Source organism: Alligator mississippiensis, chromosome 10 (genome assembly GCF_030867095.1).
Source record: "Alligator mississippiensis isolate rAllMis1 chromosome 10, rAllMis1, whole genome shotgun sequence".
NCBI classification, from domain to species: Eukaryota; Metazoa; Chordata; order Crocodylia; family Alligatoridae; genus Alligator; species Alligator mississippiensis.
The window spans coordinates 5,121,775-5,144,662 of record NC_081833.1 but is presented as its reverse complement, the minus strand read 5'-3'; the positions used below and the strand labels follow the sequence as shown (position 1 = coordinate 5,144,662).

General features: G+C 51.5%; 1 protein-coding gene across 1 annotated transcript; it reads right to left on the bottom strand.

Moving 5' to 3' along the window:
• Nucleotides 1–4,985: 4,985 nt before the first annotated feature.
• MVK (mevalonate kinase) lies at nt 4,986–22,860 on the bottom strand. Its single transcript, XM_059713405.1, has 10 exons — nt 22,757–22,860; nt 22,524–22,671; nt 20,874–21,021; nt 19,345–19,500; nt 15,900–16,003; nt 14,496–14,541; nt 13,233–13,323; nt 12,143–12,259; nt 7,704–7,857; nt 4,986–6,738 (listed from the first exon to the last, which is right to left on the bottom strand). Exons 1-10 carry the CDS (start codon nt 22,832–22,834, stop codon nt 6,593–6,595), a joined length of 1,188 nt encoding a protein of 395 aa, XP_059569388.1. The 5' UTR covers nt 22,835–22,860; the 3' UTR covers nt 4,986–6,592.
• Nucleotides 22,861–22,888: the final 28 nt, after the last annotated feature.

Genomic DNA, 22,888 nt, shown 5'->3' with positions numbered 1-22,888 from the left:
CCCCATCCCCACACGCACCCGGCGGAGGTATGGAAGAGCTGGCCTGACCCCGAGGGAGACAGAGGGGGGGATACTAGAGGGAGATACCTGCCCGTGTGCAAGAGCCTGGGCAGACGACCATATAGCGCAGGCCAGCGGTTCTGCACACCAGGATTAGGGACGGACGGACGGGTTAGCCAGCCTTGTCACCAGCGGGCACGAGCGTGGTGGAGCCTGTTTGCCTCGAGCAAACGGCTAGTACAAGACAGATGGGGGCAGATAACATCGAAGCTGGTTTAACTAACCCCAGTCAAATGCTAGCCCCCTCTTTCCAGGGGGAAATCTCCAGCTGATGCTGGTTTATGTGCTTGTCCGTTCTTTTTCCCCCTCTGGTGTAATGTCAAGGAGACCTGTGGAAATGCGTGGCCTGTCCAGGCCCCGAGTGTGGACTAGGTGCAGCCTGGAGACAGGAAGACTATTCGTATTGCCACCATCAGCACTTGACGGCTTCCAGCCCGAGACCCCTTTGTAACATTATGATGTGGGAAGCGAGTCACAAACACCTTCCCCTTCTTGCCACCTGCACATGGGAGCCGCTCGCAGCTGGACCGGCCCATCGCTCTCGAGGCACAGAGCGCAAGCTTGCCAGCCAGAGATATGAAGTCTCAGAGGGGAGCGAGACGCACAGGGAAGCTTAGCCCAGGACGCCAGGCACACACCTGCAAGGAGGCGTAGGGACCAGCCCCCACTCTGCACGCACTCCCTGTTGACACCGCTGGGAGCCTTTCCATCGACTTCCCTGGCTCGTGGGTCACCACCTTTAGCTTTATCGCACCTGCATGCACGATGGCTCATCAGGTCGAGCTTTGCAGCCGAGATACTTTCAGCATCACGGTGACCTCAGACTCCCACGCGGATCAGCCGCTGTTTAAAAACTTCCTCCCCTGGAGATGTCGGATGTTTCAGCTGTTCCTGCCCCCGCACCTTCACCGTTGGATCCGGGGCATTCCCACTGGCCAGGCCCTGCATCCTTACCCCGAGCTGAAGCAAGGCTAGACATAAAAGGATCTGCCACGTACCTTGTATGACAGGCTAGTAAAACAAGCATCTGCTCGGGCACCATAATGAGGGGAGAGCCTCTCCCTGCCCACTGCATGCACAGCTGCATTGCACCCTGCCTGGGATACTAAGGAGAAGACCAAGACAAACCTCGGTCTAGTTTATTATGGAATAAATCGTGGAGCCTGAGCTTATGGTTGTTGCCAGGAAGACATCCCCCCTTAGTGCAGGGGGGTGGACCCGATGATCTTGCGAGGTCCCTTCCAGCCCCTTAAAATCTATGCATCTATGAATTATTGGCAGCACTGTTGGGTCTGGTGGGTGCCAACCAAAACTGTTGCACTAGCCTCGGATGCTCAAACAGGACGCCATGAAATCCTTTCAAGTGCGCCCGTTAGCACTGTTAGGTGTGCAAACACCTATGCGATTCGCAGAATAAGCCCAGAGATTTCAAACAGGAATCCATCATATCAAAGCCACTCTGCCCTGCTCTGGTGTCCACAAGTTCTTTGCAACAAAAGAACGGCTCTATTATTTTTCCATAGTCAAGAAACAAGTAAAAGCAAAGAGCTGGCATTTTCCAAGGGGCATCTGGAGTCTAAAAAGGTTGAGAGCCACTGCTACAGACACTTCAGTCAGAGGCGCAGAGATGCTGCCCAAAGAGCCCACAATCTGCCAAGACACAGCCAAGGGCGAAGGGAGACGGAGGACTTGCTGTTGAGTTGCCCAAGGTCACGTAGTAGCACAGTGTAAGAGCAAGGCCGAGGTCTAACAATCCTCAGCCCGGGGTCGCAGCCCCCAGAGCTATGAGCTAAGTCGAGAGCTGTGCAGGCAAGGACCATTTCCAAATATTTTTCCACGGTGGGCTTTTTTTTTGGTTTTGTTTTCTCCTCTGCAGAAGCTGGAACCTGCTGGAGCTTCCCGGCCCTGCTCGGGCTATTAAGAGGCAAAGCTGAGCTCGTTAGTCTTTTTTTTTTTTTTTTGCAAAGCTCGTAACATGAAAAATGAAGCTCAAGAAAAATTAGCCAAATTACCAGGCTAATCCTTCAGCAGCAATCATTGCTCCATTACACATCCACGTGGCTGGAGCAAGGAGGCTGTGGGAAGGGAAACGGCCGGTCTCCCGCAGGGGCAGGCAGTGGGGTCGGACTGAGGCAGCAGCTGATGGAGGTCCTCATCTGGGCCGAGCCGAGAGGAGCTGCGACGCTTTGCTCAGGTATCTGACAGCTGTAACCAGCACTGGCAGAGCAAAAAGCCACATGGGCAGGGGCGGAAGGAGGTGCTCAAGCAAGAGAGCACGGCACCTGGCTCCTACGCCTGCCTCTTGTCACGCTGAGTCAAGTCAGTGAGCCCGGTATTCTGGACCTCAGTTTACATCTCTGTGAAATGGGGAGAGGCAACTAAATGGATTAGTTGAGACGAGAGACAAGTGGCAGGCACTGTAACAGTTCTGTGCCCATCCCTCCCAACAGCATGTGGGGGCCGGGAGCGGGAAATCCCTCTGGTGTCGATCCCTGGTGCAGGGAACTCGCAGCCTTGCTCCCAGGAAGATCCACGGGAGCGGCAGGGAGGGTGCCAAGCGGGCAACGTCTCCCTGAGCTTTGTGCTGGCAGCAGCCAGGGAGAAGCTGTGCCTGGAGCTTGCTCCGATGCCGGGGCGTCTCGTGCTGGCTCCCCCGTGCCTGGCGCGAGGCCGGATGGAAGCCGGCGGGTCTGGCACTTCGGCAGAGCGGGTCGGCGCTGCCCCCGTGTGGCCAGCCACAGAACGGTGGGCTGCAAAGGACACGTGCTCCCGTGCCCGAGGGTGAGGGTCCACGCTCTGTCCCCTCCATCACAGATGCAGAAGTGGCTTGGAGGGATTCCTGAAAGGCCAGGACGCATTCGAGGAGCCCGCTCCAGCCGTGAGTCCCTCTCCACCCCAGGAGAGGGGCAGGTCATTGGGTCCAAGCACCTGATACAGGTAGTCACCCAAAGCAGGGGGCTTTCCCATCAGATGCCAGCCACAGGAGCCCTCAGGGAAGGAGGGCACAGCTCTGGGAAGAGACATTGGCAGTGGAAAGGTGCTGATGGCAGTAAGCGTCGTGCCAGTCCCTCGTACACTGCATCTCCTGGCCTTGGGCTGGTTTTCAGTCGCTCTTCACTTCACCGACAAACCGTCACAGGGGCCACAGAAGCCAGGCTGGAAGAGCTCTGCCTCCCTCCTCTCCTCTCCTGCGGACGGAGATCCTCGCACTTCGAGCTGTGAACCAGCATAATAAAGAGGCGAAGGATGAAATGGAGGTGTCACAGTGACTGCACACATTTATTTATTGAAGGGAGGGGGGGAGCCCGTACGGCTGAGGGGGGCTGGTAATAGGATGGAGAGGCTTCCACACCCCAGCAGCTGCTTTAAATATCGAGTGGAGTTACTGATGATTGAAGGTTAATACCATCCGACGGCCAACACGAAGCGAGCTTCACGGGCTCTGCTCAGTGTGCAGCCCAGGCACGATGTAGCTGGCCGGGTGGGATGGGGCATGGAAACCCAAGTGCTCTCGTGACTTGGGGCAAGCCTCCCTGGGCCAAGGCAGCGGCAGAGGCAAAACAAGAGCAGTTTGTGTTGGTAGGGGCTGGGCTGATGGCTGTTCGGCGGCCAGCCTGAGGGCACAGCTGCAGCACAACTCACATAAAAAAAAAAGGAAGACATAAAAACATAAAAAGACATAAAAACCAAGAAACCGTGTTCATCCAGACCCGGATGCGAATGGAAGCAGACAGCTTCCAGTTCAGTTCCAGTTGCTTTCAATCACCAGGTTTCTACAGTTCCCAGGACTGCGCACCCAAGTCGGACACCCCAAAGACACAAGGATGCAAAGGATGCTTCTTAGGGGAGGACAAACACATAACTGGCTGCATGTTAGGTACAGCAAAGAGACTAAGCATCATCCGACTGGGTTGGCAAGAGTGCTCTCCCAGGATAACTGGAGGCAGACTTATGCCATTGAGTGTCCCTGCATGGAGACAAGTCCTGGTGATGGGCAGCTCTCCACTGGGGGAAGGAGATGCACATGAAACGGGGATCAGGACAGGTCCAAAATGGGAAGGTCACTCCCGCACCCTGCCCCAATTATTTGCAACACTTTAACCCCTCATCCTAGAGAAGTCTCAAGGCCTATCCCACAGCTAAGCCACGAACACAACTGCACAGGGGAGGGAAGGATCACACAGAGCAGTTCGGCATGCCAGTGCCAAACACAGCTCCACTTGTTGAATGGCATCCACAGAGCCTTATCCAAACAGGGCTCAATATAGAAGCAGAAGGAGGGGGCTGCACGGCTCCGACTCTGGTATGCGAGCTGCAATCTGCACGTAACACATTCAGGTGGCAATGTGGGGGATTAAGGCACCATCTTCATACACAGAAGAAGTGGCTGATATGAGGTTCAAGGGGCGAGTGACGTTTGCCCCTTCCAAAAATGGAGGCTAACAAGATAATAAGAGCCCTTCTCTGTGTTAGAAAGCGCTGGGTCATTTTACTGAAGCTGGGGAACTGCAAGAGGACTTTGGGAATGGATCTGGTTTACGCTTAGTCATTAACCCCTTTGGCAACACACACACACGCGCGCGCGCCCTTATACTAAATTTAGTGCCACTTTTACCCAACCAGATGCTCCTGCTATACATAGTTAAGCGATTAATATCTGAACATTCAGATTCTCATGTTTATATTAAGAAAAAAAAAGGCAAACTATTTCTTATTTACTTGCGATTTGTGGCGAGCTTCTTTTCATAGTTTCTAGTGTTGGAAGGGACCCGAACAGCTCATCAAGTCTGACCCCCTGCCCTGGGCAGGAACGAGTGCTGGGATTATAATACCCCAGCCAGACACCTATCCAACCTCCTCTTGAAGACCCCCAAGGTAGGGGTTTTGGACCGAGACTGGAATTTCACTTAAAAATACAAAAAACCACCATTTTAAAATTGCCTTTATTAAACTAAGACCAGACACATGGATAGTTGAATAAATAAAGTGATTTGCATGTAAACCCATATATTAAAATGGAGGAAATGTGATCTATATTTAGTAAGCTGGACTAATTATTTTGGTTTCCCAAAGATTTTGAAACTAGTAGAGCTCAGCCTCTTGCACCTAACTTTTAGGTCATAAATTGGAAGGGGAAGGGGCAGGGGGGGATGAGCTTTCCAACAGTCTCCTGCCAGTGTCTCTGCTTTGAATAAAAGCCAGTCACTGAACTGAACCAAATAAAATAAACTGAAATGAAAATAGTTTCTTCACATCAGCAGGTGCAGATGAGGCAGGAACTGTCACAAGCTGGTTATCACTTCAGCAAGCTCTGGTTCCAGGTGCTTGGTCAGTCCCACTAGTTCCACAGTTTGACCTTCTTCAAAACTGTATTGCTTGAATACGATTTCATTTACATTATTTTAAATGGAGGAAGTTGAGACCCTTGCAGCCTGGCAAATTGGTCCATTAAAAGAGAAAACAAATATTGAAGAGAAATAAAAGCTGAGTGAGATTAAGAACACTGACCTAAGTCGCTTCTTTTTATCCACCGTGATTGGCTTCATATTCCAGCAGTGGGTAGGATGACCAAAATTCAGACTGTGCTTTAAGTAGGAAGAACTTCAATGCACTCAATTTGACTATAAATAATGGGAAACTCTTTCAGCTTTAAAGTTCGTCCCATGCTGACGCTACAGTCCTGATGTGCGAGAAGCAGGTCATAATATGCTCAGACACTTTGCTTATGGGCCTGTGGAACAGCCTAGGCCAGGGGTTGGCAACCTTTTAGCAAAAGCAGGCTAAATTAACAGGGCTCAATCTGAAGACAGGCTGCCACTGCTGATTGCCACTACTGTCCCCAGCTTCACGGGCCAGATTCAGCCCATAGCAATAGGCTGATGACTCCTAGCCTAGAAAAGAGGATCGTGGGAAAGCCCACTCAAAACGGTGCATCTTTATCAGCACTTTCACTTTTTCTCTAGTTTTAGAAATCTGCTGTCTAAGTAGTGACAAGAGCCATTTTAAAATGGCTTGCTCTCAGGAACGCCTCTCATAGCCTTAGCAAAAACTGTGTAGCTCTCACAATCAGTGCTTCTTTGGTGCCTTTTGTCCAGAAATCTGACTGCACTCAGCGTACATTAACTACTCCAGCCTCCCCGTCATCCCCATGGAGGGAAAAGGAGAGGTGTAGAGGATCTAAGCATCTATGCAAAGCTGCAGAAGGCCGCAAAATGCATTTGTGTTGGGATTTGGCCAGGATGCCAGGGCTAACATGCTTCCTCTTGTGCCCTTTGGTAAAGCTACTATCTAGTCAGGATGCTCAAGAGAGGAGCTTGACACGCAAGGAGTTAAATTCGAACTTGGGGTAGGCAGGAGCAGTCACTGCTGTCTTCATTGAAGCTGCCCCTAAGTTGCATCAGCTTAAGCACTTCCACCGGGATGGGAAAGGGGGCAAGAGAGTAGCAACTAGTGTTTGATCCCAGGGATAGGCAAAGAGGTAACCAGGCCTGAATCTGTGGCACCAAGAACCCAGGGAGAGTCATAGCCCATGTTATCTTAAGGCCTGTAGTATTTCTGCCTTCATAGAGGGAGGCGAGTGAAGACATACCCCAGGTGCCCCAATACTGGTCTCCCAGCATTCAAATCCACAGGTGATGAGGTCTCGCTTTGCTGCTTCCACCACTGGCGAGGGGGTGTCTGCCAAGAAGAGGTTACACCAGGTGGTTAAATTCAGCTTGGTTAGGCTGGGACACAGAAATGGATTGCTGGGCATCTAGTCTGGATTGAACTGCTCTGCCGTGGAGAGGACACCGCTGCCCAAAACACTGCTGGCACTTGGCAGTCACGGCGGGTACAAGTCAATCACCTACTCTCGTGCTCACATCCCAGTCAGTTTGCTGACAGGTTTCCCTAAGGTTTTGTTTGCATGCAGTCCTAAATGGACACCTAGGAACCCAGTAGATTTGCTGAATGCCTCAGTATCTTGCTGAGACAGATCAGTCTTTTAAACATGCAGAGACCTGTTATTATCATGCTCTTCTTTGTCTTTAAATGAGAAATTGCCTCGGGGAATTAATACGCAAACCTCTGTCATGCTGGCCAGCTATGTATTATGCTGTATTCATGGCCACGTTGGACTTTCCAGCTGTTACCGTGCACCCTGCCAGAGCCATAATGAGTTCAGACCGGTGTGCTCCAAAAGCAGAATCCTACGACAAAGTCCTAGTGGTACAGAGTCCAACCACTGGGTGCCCACTTCAATGACGGTCTCTGAATATCCAAAGCTAGGCTGCCAAGGGATGGGCCTCAACAGAAATACATCTTTCCTAGCACACAAGGGCAAGTCTGGGCCTCCCTCCATTTACAATTTATGGACACCTTGGGCACTCATAAAGTATACCCTGCCAGGCTTGGCTCTGACAGTCGGCACCTCTGAAGAGCTGACATCTCAGCAGGACTGGGATACAAAGCCACCTGGATTCATGGGGTTATTTGTGAAATGCAAAAGAGTGCTATAAACAGAAGTTAGGGCTTACCTTTGGTATAAGTCGAATGGATTTAAAGGATTTGGCACAAGGTTTTGCTTTTAACCAATCCTGCCTTTCAGAGCTTGCTGGAAGACTAAGGGTGAAATGAACCGTAGCAAGCAAAGGATTCCTGACCTGGTCTCAGCAGAGTGATGCCGCAGCCGCCTCCGCCAGCACCGGTCAGCTTGCTGTGCAGCCCGTGCAAGGCCGTCACCTGGCACAGCTGGTCTAATGAGGAATGGCCAACGCCAATCACATTCAAGTGATGCTGGTTGATATCGAACAGCTCCTTGAAAGAGAAAGTCACACAGACGTAAGGAACTCCACCAGAAGGCTGCGGGGGGCTCTCAAAGGAAGGTCCTTTAAAAAAAAAAACCCCAAAATCAATGAAATAGGATTTCCCAAAGCCAGCAGCAAAGCTCGAAGATTTGAACTGCTGAGTCCGAGTCACCGGCACTTGGCCCGGGCTCTGGAACACCTCGGAGACGCAAGGACAAAAGGACCATCTCACTAGCAGCGTATTGCTTCTCAGGAGCAAGCAACACCGAGCCAGGTGGCCACGTCTGCAAGCACCCCAGGCAGCTCACGGCCACTGCGCTGCCTCCGTCCTCTTATGGATGTAACAATATCAACGTGTTGCATAACCTCTGTCTGGTGCCCTGTGGAGGTCCCAGTGAGCTCTCCGAGGGGTCTTAACCAGTTTCATTTCTCCCCTGCTAGGCCTGTGTTGGGCAGGACACAATGAAAACCCCTCCCTAGCTGGGGAGAGGATCCTGCTGGGATCTCTGCTGCTCCTGGCAGTCACTATCCCCAATCCTGCCATCCATCCAACATAACAAAGACCATGGGGCAAGTGACACAACATGTCAGAAGTGGCACAGTCAAAGGGACAGTGACATGATGCACTCCCTTCTCCCTCCCCTGCAGGGCACAGGGCCAGGCAAATGATGGGACCTTCTCAGCATCTTGAGGCAGGGACTCTAGGCACCTGTAGGCCATGGCCAAATTGACATTTGGAGGTTCCTCTCAACCTGCCAAATCTCAGACAAGCTATGGACATGCAAGTGCAGAACAGGCTTTTTCCAAGCAGAGATGATATTTTCTATTGCAAATGGCTTGAATCCCAAGGTCGTTCATTCCAAAACCAAAGTATTAGGTACTGAGCTCTGTTGTTCCTACACCGAGTTGTCTGTAGCAGAAAGGCCTCAGTGTGCCAGAAGACCACCACGATGCAGGACCCTTCACCTTCAGAAGAGCAAAAAAAAAAAATCAACCCAGGCCAGGCCTGAATGAGATGGCCATTCACTGGCCAGGAGTTAGCAAGAGCCTTCACCCAATCCCAGTATGCGCACGTCCATGCCACAAAGCCAAGACAGAATGACAGGTTCGGAGATGCCAAGGACTGAGCAGCCCACAGTGACTGAACAAGCCCCTTTCCCCCGGCAGCGGGCACACCCCAGGTTAGTGGGTATCCTGGTAGGATAGGCAAGGGGCCAGGGGGTCTCCAGGGCAAGAAGAACATGTTGCTCATGCTTGCAACTGCAGAGCTCGACGCCAATGGGCCAGTGCTGGACACCCCCTCACAGAAATGCAAGGGAGAATAACAAGACCTTTTTGAAACACAAACCCAGGATGAAAGGAGTTAAATGAGAAAAGGGAGCAGCTGGCTGACAGGCTGCCGTAGCCAAGGCCCAGACAATTACCTGCCGAGCACTGAAAAATGGGGTAATGAGACAAAAGTGGCTGAGAGAAGGGAACGGTCCAGCCGCAGCCCTGGAAGGCTGCACACCAGGATGTTAATTAAAGTGTACATGGACAGGCACCGTTATAATTAGCAGGTCAGCTAAGGGGAGGGGGCAGAGATTGAGCAACCTCCTCAAAGGAGAGCCAGAAGGATGTTCCCAACCCCGAATCCTTTGGCAAAATGAGTGCGACCCACCTCTCCTGCTCCCCCTCCCAGGGCTGCTTCTACCTAGCCATAGTCCTGAGCGAGGAGCTCAGGACCGAAACAGACTGCCCTGAATTACAGCAGCACATCAAGGCCCCAAACAAGACTGGGGCCAGCTATGCTATGTGCTGTCAAAGGCAGCGTAAGAAATCCCTTGCCCTGAGGCGGTCCTAGGCCAGGTCTGCCGTGAGGCGAGGGGCTGGCTTCGGTACTAGTGGCAGTGTAGGGGGCAAAGCGACCTGTTTGAACCTGCCCCTTGGGATGGTTTTGCAGCCCGAGCGATGAGCTGCTGCACAGCTGGCGTGGGTAGCTCTGCCTGATGCGACAGGCTGCAGTGTACACATAGCACAGCTTGAACAGTCATGACAAGACCCAGTGGGGGTGGAGGGCCGGCAGGACTACGGCCATCGTGGCACCGAAGGGGAAACAAGGGGCAGAGAGGTGAAGTGATTGGCCCAAGATCATATAGCAAGTCGTGCACCAGAGCCAGGAAGCCAACCAAGGTCTCCTAAGGGCCTTCCTCGCAGCACTGTCACCCTGTTCAGACCCCCGAGAGGTGGCAGCCTCAGCAGCAGGTCTTCACAACGTGGGACCACAGCGTGGTGGCAGAACACGGCCACGTGCGTCAACATGAGAGTCGGCCACGGGAAGTGAGGACCATGGCAGGCTGTTCCCCTGGAAGTTCTTGCCTCACTTTCAAACAGAGCCGGTCCCTTCAGTCGGTGCCGCAAGGAGGCATCTCTGCACTGCCTCTCCCCGATGCGTGGTGCCCATTCTTCACCGAAAACGTTTCACATGACACGCTCTCACCGTGCAGGGCAGGAAGGTGCCACGTGATGTGGCAGGTGCCGACCACAGTCGGTTCCTTCTGCAGCCACGCACGGATCTCATGCAAGGACAAGGTGGGATTTGGATGACATGCAATTATTCCAGCCCCCACTCCCCACGTTTATCCTGGATTTTAGATAAAAGACGGAAGATGAATTAACCTGCAGCATTTAGCACGAGCGCTACGAGTTCTGTGCGCCGGATTGGACAGAACTCCTCAGATGTCCATCGAGGAGCCTCTGAATATGCCTAAGTGCAGGGTGCAGCGCTGTCTATGAGGATCCCAGACATCTGTCATATTCCCATCCAAAAGCTGCCAGAATCAGATGACAGCTTATAAAACAGCAGACTAGTTCGACGGCTCAGACACAAGGCAGCCAGAACTGCGCATTTCAGCTACGGCAAGAGCCAAAGAGATACATGTATGCTGTATATAATCAGCAGTGCTTCTGTGGGCTCTCCAGACATGAGACAAACAGAAACCGGCTGTCATAGCAGTGTTCGCTCTCGCAGAAATGCAAACAGGACTGCTCTGGCATCTATCACTTGGGGGATTTCAAAGCACCTCAGCCTTGTCACCCACACCTCCCGTTAGCTGACGGACAGAAGGGACACCAAAGTGAAGTGAACTGCTGGGGTGACATGGAACAGTGCAACTTTGGGAACAGAACCAGAATATAAGATCTCCTGCTCCAGCTAACAGACAGCACAGAAGACTTGCCTGTCTCGACTAGGAGCATTAAGTCCTTCTGCTATCATGGTGCACAGCTGAAAATCAAATGCAGGCACAGCCTGGGAACACAGCATCTCCATTCCCAGCGAAGGCAGCTTCTGTAAGAACCACACCGCCCCTAACACACTGGGTTGTGTGTACCTGGGTCAAGGCAGAGGGACCAGGATGCCTTGCCCTCCACCCATGCCTCTAGCCTGCTCCCCTTAGAGGAAAGTAGGGCTACTGCAATTCCCAGAGCTCTGGTCAAAAGAAGTCCCCCAAAGCAATTGCTGACCATCGTAAGTGTTCAGCATTTCACTCGTGGGACTTGCGGTGTTCCTCCACAAAGGTGGTTTTATCCACCTGCACCCACTGGGACACATTTCAGCCTGGGAAATGAATTCCCAAAATATGCAGACTAAGGATGAGCATGTCCTACGGACAGCAAAGACACCACTGCAGAACCCTCCTTTCCTTTGGAAGAGTTTCCCCTATGCCAGCCTCCCTGGGCTTTAAACAGAGCCCAAATGAACCTAGAGCTTTGTATTCACATCATGCATCAAATGTCAGGCCAGTGCTGGGCACGTTTGTTAACCACTCTCCTGAGCCAGCAGACCGGATGAGCACAAAATGGTGGGGGTTGGGTTATATGCAGTCCATCAAAACCAGGGGACGCTGGATTCTGCACTTCTTTTTTGGCTTTGTAAAGCTACCATTCACACTGCTGACAGCCAGCAATTTCCAATCTGGACGCTGCTGGCATCCGAGTGCAAATGGTTCAGCAGGAGATGAAATTTGGATCCAAAACTCACTCAACCCTTCAACTAAGGGAAATGAAGTATATGACACTGATATAATGAGAGTGAATGCATTTTATACACATGTCCGCTCTGATGAGGGAACCGATAGCCTCTCAACTAGTTCAGAGGGAGGGAAAGTGTTAACAAAGGCAGAATATGTTGCGGTTCAGTTTGAAGTGAACATTTCCTGCCATCCAAAGTCTCTCCTGATCTTAATGTTCTTTAAATGACATTTTGATGGGTGACTATAACAGGGTCTAAAAATACAGGCGGAAGAGACCCTTACCTCCAGGACTGGGTAATGCTCCAGTGATGGATTCACAGCCATTGTTTCCAGAACACATTCGCACTCATGAGAAATGGCATCTATCGAGTCGAGCACGGGGTTCATTATAGCAGGAAACTGCGAGAAGCAGATGAGAGACATGAGGATGGGTCTGGGCTCTTGTGCATCCTCACTGTGCTGTTGGGGCTGGGAGATGCCTTGCCCTGTCCCAACCCACCCTTGAGGACATCCACTTCAACATGCAGCCAATTAGGCAAGCTGGTCACATCTGGGGGTGACAGAGGGAACAGAGAGAGATGTGGGCTCAGCCACAAGACAGGGTACTTCAGAACTGCAGACTCTAGCAATATTGCAGCCAGACACCTGATATTCAAGTTTCTCAAAGCTCCAGCGTCAGGAGTCAGGTGATTTTCTAACAAACACTAACGTTCTCCCCGAGCTATGCTTCCAGGCTCTTAAGTGAAGAGGACGCTATAAGGAAGGGAACACTAAAGGGCTGTAAAACCAGAAGATAAATCCAAAGAAGATATTTTTTAAGGTCTGCTTTCCAAAATGCCCAGCATTAGCCAGATTACCATACAGCAAAAGCTTGAAGAGTCAGGCACAGTCCTAATTTTTAGCTAAGAGGATGAAGCCCTAGGCCAGGGCTTTGATTTATGCTTGATTATCATGCAGAGTAATGAGAGAAATCAATACACAAGTCTCCACTCCAGTGGGCCAGGACAACAGAAACACCCATGAGTCCTGTAGGAGCGATTATAAGAAGCTGACTCTGCTGGGGTGAGAGAGAACTCTATAGAGTGACGGTCATCTTAAAAGTGCTGCCTCAGCGAGATGCTGTGGACCTACCCCATCCCTTGGGCTGGGAGTCTGTTCTTCCTTCCTGCTTCCTGGCCTTGCCACAGCAAGGGAAAACAGGGAAACACCACTAAGCAGCAGATAACAAGGACCTTGAAGTTCCTCATGGATGCAGGCCCCCTGCCTCCACTCTGCCATTCATTCAATGCCTAGTCCAGATGCCGTTGCGTTGGCTTAGTGAACAAGCTCTGTCCCAGGTCCCTACCAGAGAAAATCAAAAGAGACACTGCACCTTAAGAAGCTTGTCCTTGACACCAGCCACCAGGATCTTGGTGCTTCGAGGCACTTTGGTGTTGGTCAGCAGGATTCGCAGAGTCGGCACCCTGAAAGCAAGAACAGAGGCTCTGAGGTTCATTCGTTTTCCAGTAACTGCACAGCTTCCTTGATTTGTTCCACTTCCCCCGGCTCCCTTTTTCCTGACCCAGGACACTGTCACGCCACCTTCATGCATGTATTTATATTTTGATATAGATGGGGCTTCTGTATCAGCCGTTCCACTGCTGCAAGTGCTGGCATGATTCTGCAATTGCTTAGATGCATGTTCTCAAACCTCCATTTTTTTTTTAATTATATGCTCTGCCCTTATGGCCTACAAACTAACTTGAAAACACAAGTCAAGACTGAAGCAATGCCGTGATGTATTTGTGGATGGCCTACAACTACTATGAGAGGCCATTTATTTCACTGAATCATTCACTTCGAAGCCTAATAGTGTTGACGCTGCCAGCCACATATTTCACGGAAGATCATTTTAGCAAAAAATGCTGGTTAATTTGCTTCCCCTCAGGTGCCCTACAAAATATAGGGGTTATGGCAGTGATTTAAATATTAAAAAAGTGAAGGCACTCAGTAAAAAATCCTCCATGTTTCATCTGAAGGAGGTGCTAAGCTTTCACTGATGGCAAAGAGCCTAGGTTGGGAGCATACAGGTCACAACAAAGCAGGGCAGAGAGTCAAGGAGCTGCACCTGTTCCCCTCTATTGCACCGTGACCTGGGTCACAGCAGACCACCATGTTTTCACACCAGCCCCCTCCAGAACAAGACGATCATATACAGGGAGTGTGTGAAACCTGGGGCTGGTCTCCCTTAATAGGACTCTACAGCTCAGTTTTTGTACTGTTCTGAAATCCTATAAGCAGGAAGGTTTGTGGGGAGGGGGGTTATTGGCTTCTTTAAAAGGGAAAAAATGAAAGTCATTTGCTGTCAGGAGCAGACCAGACGCCACTGCCCATGGGGCCATGAAATTAATATTGATTCCCTGCATTGGTTTTGTCTAACTTCAGACAGGAACCCAACATCCCTGATCTCACTCTTTTCCTACCAGGACAAAATTGGCTAGAAGTGTTAAAGCTACCGCAGGCCCCATCCAGCAGACTGGTCTGCTTCTTCTACTGCTCTGCTCAGAATTTTGTCACCCTTGTGCCTTGACACTACAGGGATGTGTTAAGTTTGGCATGTTTCACTTGTCGTATCCACATTATTAACTCGCATTACCTCTTTAATGGTGTGATTTTTCCTGACTGGTACTGGAGAGCTCCACCTAAAGCAAAATGCAGTTTTAGTACACAGTATACCTGGAGAGAACACGCTATTTTCATATATATAAGAGCTTTTCACCTTTACCACCTCACCCACTACAGGAGTAGGTAACCACAAGGAACAAAGGCATAAGAACAAGGCAGATTTTCACATGGTGTGAATAAAGTTGGTGTGTTTCCGTGTTGTTCTTAGTGGTCCTAGACTGTCAAACTGAGAGGCATTTGAAGGCATAGAAAGCTTAGTCAGAATAAAATCTTCACTGGTCTACAATAAAAATCAAATAACGAGCCTAAATCCACCCAAGGATTCTTTGCTTTCGACGCCAATGCAGAGAGAGGGCACTAGCTGAAAGATTTTCATTTCCCCCACTGCAATGAAATGAGAGAGCTGCTGCTGTAATCGGGTCTCGTTAGCGAGACTGTTTAAACAAAGTACTGCAGCGTGCTGATAGTGCATTCTGCAGCATATCTTAATTAAGCCTCCACACAGCTTCAATGCATTCATCTGGGTTGCAGTTGTTTTTCATGCGTGTGCAAGGCCTCCACAGTTTTACATTTCAGACACCTGCAGCAAGGTTCTCCCCTCCTACTGGGAGAAGTGAGGTAAGATTGTAAAGTACTTCAGACATCTAATGCATTAGGCTTTCTGGTCTGTATTATTCACACTTGACAAATGGGGAAACTGAGGCACAGGATGGTAACACCCAATCCCCAATGACAAAGCTAGGATCAGGACCCGATTCTCCCTCTTCCCCGCTCTTTGCCTCATGTGCTACTTTACCTGGCTCATAATGAACTGTTACTGTATAGCGGGTTTGCGCTGGAGAAAACATCACCCCTTTGTTCTCTGCCAACACCACGGCCCTTCTCTTCTAGAAGAGGCTGGTAAAGCCAAGGGAAATGGATCAAAACAGACCCATTCCCTGGATACTGCAGGAAGGTTTGCTCATCTTTTTCTACTCAAGCCTTTGCCAAGAGTCAGACTTTACGCCAATTGGTGAAGGTCAGCAAAGCTGCAGGCTGGATTCTGGATGCCTTTTCAATATACTCAGATGCTTGATGGAGATGCTCATGCCTTGCTACATCATCTACTCTGAATCAGATGGCCCAGGGATTCAGGTAGAAGCCTGAAAAGCCCTTGGCTTTCACTGCAGCACTCATGAGCACCTCTATCTTGTGCAAAATTTCTGCTTCAGAACTTCCCCATCGAGTGAAGCCTCTATCTGCCATCAGGAGCTTTACAGGACTGGCACGTACTCCTTCCTCCCTCCCCGCTCCAAACCAGTGCAGGGAATATGGGCCAGAATTGACACCATGACCTTTCAGAAGCCAGGAGGAACAGCAATCAAAAACAACCTACCCCAAGTCCCAACAGCATTATCCACCCCAGAAGGATTGCCATGGATGACGCGCTCCCCTTGAAAGGCCCAGCGGTTAATTAAATCCAGCTCTTTCTCCGTCCACCTGAAAGGAAAGAAAATAGCTTAAAAACACAACAGGTGAGAAACAAAAAACAGAGACAAGGGGAGCCCTGAAGGGCAGGTGGTGCCAGAAGAGCAGGCTCAAGTGTGGTCCATGGAGTGGGCAGCCCCAGGTGTGATGGAGCCTCATGCTGTGCTAATTATTTAGCAGGAAGCTTTAGCAGGTGACCTTGTAAGAGCAGCACATGGCAGAAGAGGAGCACAGCCCTGACAACAGAGGGGAAGGTGCTCTCCTGGGGCTGCTCAGAGTACGGATAATGCAGCAAAAGCTGGGAGGAGCTCCTGAAGGTTGTAGACAGAGCCATGGTGCCGGCTGATTGAACCCCCGCACAGGAAGGGGCCGGATAGCACGATAAGTGATGCTTCAGAGCCAGGTGGTAAGCTCCTGCCTAATACTTTCCCATTTCTGGACAAGAGAGAAAATCCCCTTTAGAAACAAAGGTCAGGGGGAACCCAAAGGTTAAGAAAATCATCCTTAAAAAAAACATCAAGCAGCAATAAGGGATGCCCAGTAGGAGAGTCCAAGACCAGACACTTGGCAACATCTTTGCTGACAGCAGAGCAATGAAAAACAACCCAAAGGACTATTCCAGGGATGGCCGGGAAAGAATTGCTCCCAAAGAGCACCCGGTGACAGGGCATCGACAGGAATAAGTCAGGACCAGAGTAGCTTTAGCTTTAGATAAAGGCTACACAGCCTGCCTCTGCCTTCAGAGAAACACTCCCTCCCCTTTCAAGTGCTTGCAATTCAGCATGGCGTATTTATAGATGCAGAATTCGTGAGGCGAGAAGGAATATTAAAAGTAGCATTTCACACGCACAATTCCTCCCTCCATTTGCCAGCTGCTCAAATCTCACACCCCTCACAACTGGGTCAGGAGACATCATTAGAATGAAGTTAATATTTCCATTAAGCAGCTTGATGTTTAGGATGTAGTAACGTCCCAGGCTGTGCTGGGCTCTGATAATTTAAGCATGGACTGGGAGCCGAGTAAGGGCATTTTTCTAACAGACATCCAGGAAGCTAGCTGCATGGCTCAGCATAGAGCAATGACTCAGCAGCACAACACAAGTCGCACCTGCTCGGAGATTCTTAAATCAAGGTGTTATGAGAACTGGCTCTGTCCGACACACCGAGGACTGAGGGAACAGCAGGAGCTACTGCAAGACAAACAACATGGGCAGACTGCCTGGTTACAAAGTCATTCTCCACTCTGCTTCAGGGCTGAGCCTCTGCTACAAACCTACCAAGAACACCATATTCCACATCCCCCGGCCATTCTTGATCTGTTCTCTAGTAACCATTAACAAAGCAGATAGTTAGGGGAAACAGAGACTTGTATGCAGGTCTACAACACCCTTCCCCAAGACACTACTAGCCTGGATCAGAACAAATATATGTTTAGTGGGTCCACACACACATACACACTCTCCAGCCAGGCTGCAGCATGTGCTGGGAGCTCTGCAAACCTCTCCTTCCCAGAACACTCTAAGCAACTGTTCCAACAGCGTACCGCGCACTGACAGCGATATTAATATCAGATGTCTCCGTATCAATTGTAGTCTGAGCAGATCAAAGCAGGGGGAACATGAATCTGACAGGTTTTTAGAGTACAAGGACCAGAATAGTAATTACATGATGGGGCAGAGGCACGAACATCGATTTCATGCAGGCATCACGCACTCCTAAGTGCAACAATGAGTGTAGTCACTGAACCATGCAAATGAAAGGCAGAAATACTAAGCGCCCTCCCCCCGCCCCCACAGCAGTTTCCACTCTCCTCTTCAGAGCTCATCCAAAAATCAGCTCTTTATCTGCACCCTTTGAGCTCATTTGCTGATATTTGGCTAGCAGAGCACTTGGGATGCAGCGCGCACAAATGCCACTGGTCAAAGTAAAACTGGTCTTCATCATAAATGACCTCTAATGTTCTTGGGCTGAAAGGCCGAAACCCCTTCTTGCAAAAGTCAGAACACTGCAAAAAGAGAAAAAGTGTGATGTTACGTGAAAGCCGACACCTCAAAAAGCTTCCTTTACTTCTTAACTGAAAATTACATTGCAGTAAAACTGCAGCTGAAAAACCACAGGAGAAGGTTGAAGAGATTTGTGCCACTTGCCTAGTTTGGGACCAGGGATTTTGTGTGTGAGAAACTTTCTGGGGACTGTTTCCATGCAGGTTAGGAAGGGTTTAATACTAGAAGCTGTGTGTCCAAGATGGCAAATTCTGTTCTGAATCTGGGGTTTGGGTGCCAACTCCTGTTCTCTTAGCTTCCTAAAGGCATAAAACCGACATCAAGCAACAAGAGAAATCCTTGCCCCTGGCTCAGAGCTGTCAGAAGGTCTCACTACTTTGATTTTGATGATCATGTCTTAAATACAACAGCCTTGGCTCCTACACAGGGCAAACTGTTTCTCCCAAACTCTGGAGGCAGGGAAATTATTAAGCAAGAGATCCCCTATGTGGGGAACTGAATCTTTTGGGCAGTGGCACTTGATAAGGGGACTGGGAGGTTAAGAAAAAGGGTCTCTCTCAGACTGCTGCGAAAAAGGAAGCTTGGGAAGGAGCATGAAAGGAAACCAGCTGCCTGGGAACAACTCTCCAAGTCCAGGAAGTGACACGGGCAAGACAGCAGGCAGGGAAGAAAGGATCTCAGACTGAAGAGAGGATGCCACAAAGTCCAGAGAATGCTCGAGAGATGGGGACAGACTGTCACGACCCGCACGTTCCTTGGGCTTGTGAAAGCAAAGAGCGATCGGTTTGTGAAACCCTTCCGAAGACGGTCACAGGTAGCGGAGGTGGTGGCAGTCGGGCCACGCTAGTCCTTCCTGCGGTGGCTCAAAAAACAGGGTGCCTGTGCCCAGACAGACCACAGGAACACCCAGTGCAGGAGCCTGCTCAGACCAAGGGAAGCCTAGGAGCCCACCCTCCTTCCGAGAGGACCCTGGGCCTCAAATACAACAGCCTGGTGAACGTTCAGCTGGGGGAGCTCTACAACGGCTGTGACCCGCAGAGTGCCGCGCAGACAGATTATACGCACAATGAAACACGTGCGGAAGGTCTGACAGATGCAGCACCGCAGTACCAGCTCTGTGTACCTGCCGAGTCATGTCACCCACTGCCTCAGACCCTCCCTTCTGAGCATTTGTATTTAACAGGTGATGTCTCCAACTCCTATTTCACATCCCAGTGCTCTGACAACAAGCAGTGGCTGGGAGAGCAGGGAAAACAAAGTGAAGGAAAAAAGCGGTCTTCAGTTACTCCTCCTTAGCCACTCAGGGAGCACTGAGCTATCTCAGTTTCATGCTTTCACTAGACACCTCACCTGGCTGTGGGCTTGCCCTCCTCCAGCGGACAGCCAATGGCTCCACAAGCAGTCAGCAGGGCTGCTGCCAAGCAAACAGAATAGGCAGCGCTCGAGCCTAACCCGGCACCCGTGGGCAGTTCAGACCACACGACTATATCCATGCTGGGCACCTCCCTGGAACAGAAAGAGACTGGCTAAGACACCGAATGCCACATTCAAACATGAACCTCAACAGCCACCGCAACCCAACATTGCTACCACAGCAAAAGCAGGCTGGAAGCTAGACACGTGGACTAACATGTGGCTGTTTTTTGCATTTTCGAAATCCCAGGGAGAAATCAGGTGCCAGAAACATTCCTGAACACGAAAATGCGTGTGCAACAACACAGATGTTGCAGCAAAGCAATTGCTCAATAGCTGGTAGCAATCGGTACAAAGAGCCTGTCCTCAGTAAAAGTTTTTAGTTATTGGAGCTGACCAGCCTTGCAAATCCATTGCGCTAGAACAGGGGTGGGCAATTATTTCAGGCGGAGGGCCGCTTACCAAGTTTTGGCAGGCCATCGAGGGCCTCATGACAGGCAGCCAAGGGCAGCTAAATATTCATTTTCTACATTTTTTAGGGGCCCCGCGGGCCAGAGAGAATAGCCTGGCGGGCTGCATCCGGCCCACAGGCCGCATTTTGCCCACACCCGCACTAGAAGAAAGCCCAGCTAAACTCGATCTCTTAAGCTTTGTATTGGGGGGGGATTATTTAGTATTTATACCACCTCAGGAAGGTACCTTAAAAATGTTTACAACAGCTCCAAGAGCAGCCTATTGATCCAAAACCAGGAAAGGTTTATGTTCAGCACATCCCGGTACAACAAACTATCTGGCTAGTATGTGGCCATGCACGTTTGTCCACTGCTGCTGTCTCCTGGACAGCTCTGGAACTGCTCATCTGTCTATCAGACTCCTAGCACTAACAGCTAAAGGCAAGTCTCTGTAGCTTAGATGCAGTGAAGACCTCCAGTTTTCAGCTGAGGAGCACAGCTAGACTCCAGCTGTCACCAAGGAGTCCACAGCAAACTTGATGCAAAGCCCTGTGTAGCTACAGAGTTGTACAATGCTTTATTTCACTGCTGAAACAGAGCTCGGGATTCAGCCTCTCTTGCTACAGCTGATGAGTCATGACATCATTAGCAGCTAGATCACATCACATTCAGGGCCTTTTCAACAGCCTGTACTGTTGTCAGCTCCCTCGGTAACCATGCTTAGGAGCCTAGAACATTTCATGGAACAATTCACCCAATTTCTAGATTTTCTGTTTGGGGCTCAGCCCTGCCAATTTCCCACCCACTCAATGCTACTTCACTTCAAAGAGTTCCTCCAAGGTAAATTCCTAAGACTACAAAGTACATTCTTCCCCTCCCCCCTGCTTCTTCTCTATTTTTATTGCAACCTTACAGTTTTAACAGGTTCCTGTAGCTCTCCAAGAAAAGAGTCAGCGGGGAACACTGCATCCCCCGGACATTGTTACATTCCTATCCAGGCACAAGCAATCTCACCCGTATTTAGCTGAAATAGCCAGGTACAGATAAAGAAATGCCAGGGTGGCGAGACTCTCTGCGGCTGGGGCTCCATGGGCGATCCCAGCAAACTCCCGCAGTTTGTCCAGTTGTTCTAGGCTTGGAGGTTTCGATTCTTCCAAGTCACCTAGGGAAGCACACAGCGGCAGACAAACATTTACAAAGCAAGTTTCAACCAGAGCTGTTTTGAGAGGAGAACAAGAACGGCTTCTCCCGCTTCACAGGGATATGCAGATGACCAGAGACTCAGGAAGACTAAACCAAGAGACAAGCTTTACTTGGTTTTTCTGTTCCTGCCTCTAGGGCTTCCCGTTGTGTCGCGCCTCCTGTGCTTTTCAGGACACGAACCGAGACGCAAGCACGTCACCAGTGCCGGGAACCATACGAGCCGCACAGACGCGGCTGCGGGACAGCCGTAGTCAGGGCAGATATTCCAGGGCCCCCCTCAAAGCAGGAGGCTGCTACTGGATGCTTTAGGCGACGGGACGCCTGACTGAAGGGCGCTTTGATCTTTGCAGATACAACATGAATAGCCTAGCGCCGGACACCTGGTGTGGCGCTCCATAATGCAAGTCCTGGCACGTGCTGGGATCCGAGCCAAGTGACTTATAGAAATCACAGAGAAACAGGGCTGGAAGGGACCTCCAGAAGTCATCTAGCCCAACTCCCCGCCTGAGACAGGCCCGTGCGCGTCAAGGAAACCCCCGCCAAGACCAGCCAGCTGCAGCCTCCAGCAGCAGCCAGCGAGCGCCGACAAGACAGGGCACCCCTCTCCCCCATCGTCCTCCCAGGCTGGCCAAGGAGACCGCGACGTGCATCCAGAGGGTGACCGGGCAGCAGCCTCCTTCCCACCCAGCTCTGGACCAAGCCGCCCCCTGACACCGTGGCCCCAATGCGCTTGCGGCTCCCAGGACCAGAGCCTTGCCCAGCAGTGGCGTGGAAGGAACCTCCCAAGGTCCAACCCCTGCGCGGGGCAGGACCATCCCCACCCAAACCAGCCTATACAAACCCAGTCTAACCTCTTAGCAAAACTACCGTCCACCCCGACACGGCACAAGACATCACCCCCCGCCTGCCACAGGGGAACCGCAGCGCCCTGCTTCGACGACGCGCTCAAGAGATCCCAGCACAGGCCGTGCCCCGCTGACAGAGGAAGGCGTTTGACCCCCCCGCTCCCCAATCCACGGGGTCAAATTCCTTCCTAACCCTCAGTGCAGCGTGAGCCCGACCACGATCGTGGCAGCGGGACCCTCTCGCCATTGGTGCGACGCCCCATTAGTGCCGACACCGACACAACCCCCCTCCCAGGGCCGCACCCCTCCCGCAGGGCCGGATCTCGGCTCGCTCGTCACCCCCTTCGAGAGACGCTCGCACGCTGCTCAGAGCATCGCCTGCCGCGGCTCCCACGCTCCACCCGCCGCGGGGAGCGAGGGCGCGTTGCGCAACACGGTTGCTCCAGCAAGGAGGTGACTGATCTCTATCACAAGCAGTCAGCAGGGCTGCTGCCAAGCAAACAGAATAGGGCCGGGTCGCGCACCTGGATACTGAAAAGGTCCCAAAATAGGTTTGAAAAAACCCCCTTCCATCCCCAAAAAAACCCTCTTCCCCCCCCCACCCCGGGGCGCTCACCTGGCAGGGCGGCGCGGAGGTCGCGGAGCGGCGCTGCCTCCCAGCCCAGGCGGACGCCGATGCTGGGCAGGGCCACGAGGACGCGGGCGTCGCGGCGCGGGCGGAGGCGCAGGAAGGTGCGCAGGTCCAGGGCCACGGCCACGGCCACCTGCGCACACACAGGGGTCAGGGGCGGGGGCGGGGCGGGGAGGGGTCGCGGGCGGGGGGCGGGGTCAAGGGTCGGGGGGCGGTACCTTGCCGTGCACCACGGCGTGCTCCCCGTGCAGGATGGCCTTGCCCGGCGCCGACACCACCAGCGCCTCGGGAGGCATGACCGCACTGACGCGGCTCGGCCGCCGTAGGGCTCCAGTGACGCGCCCCACCCC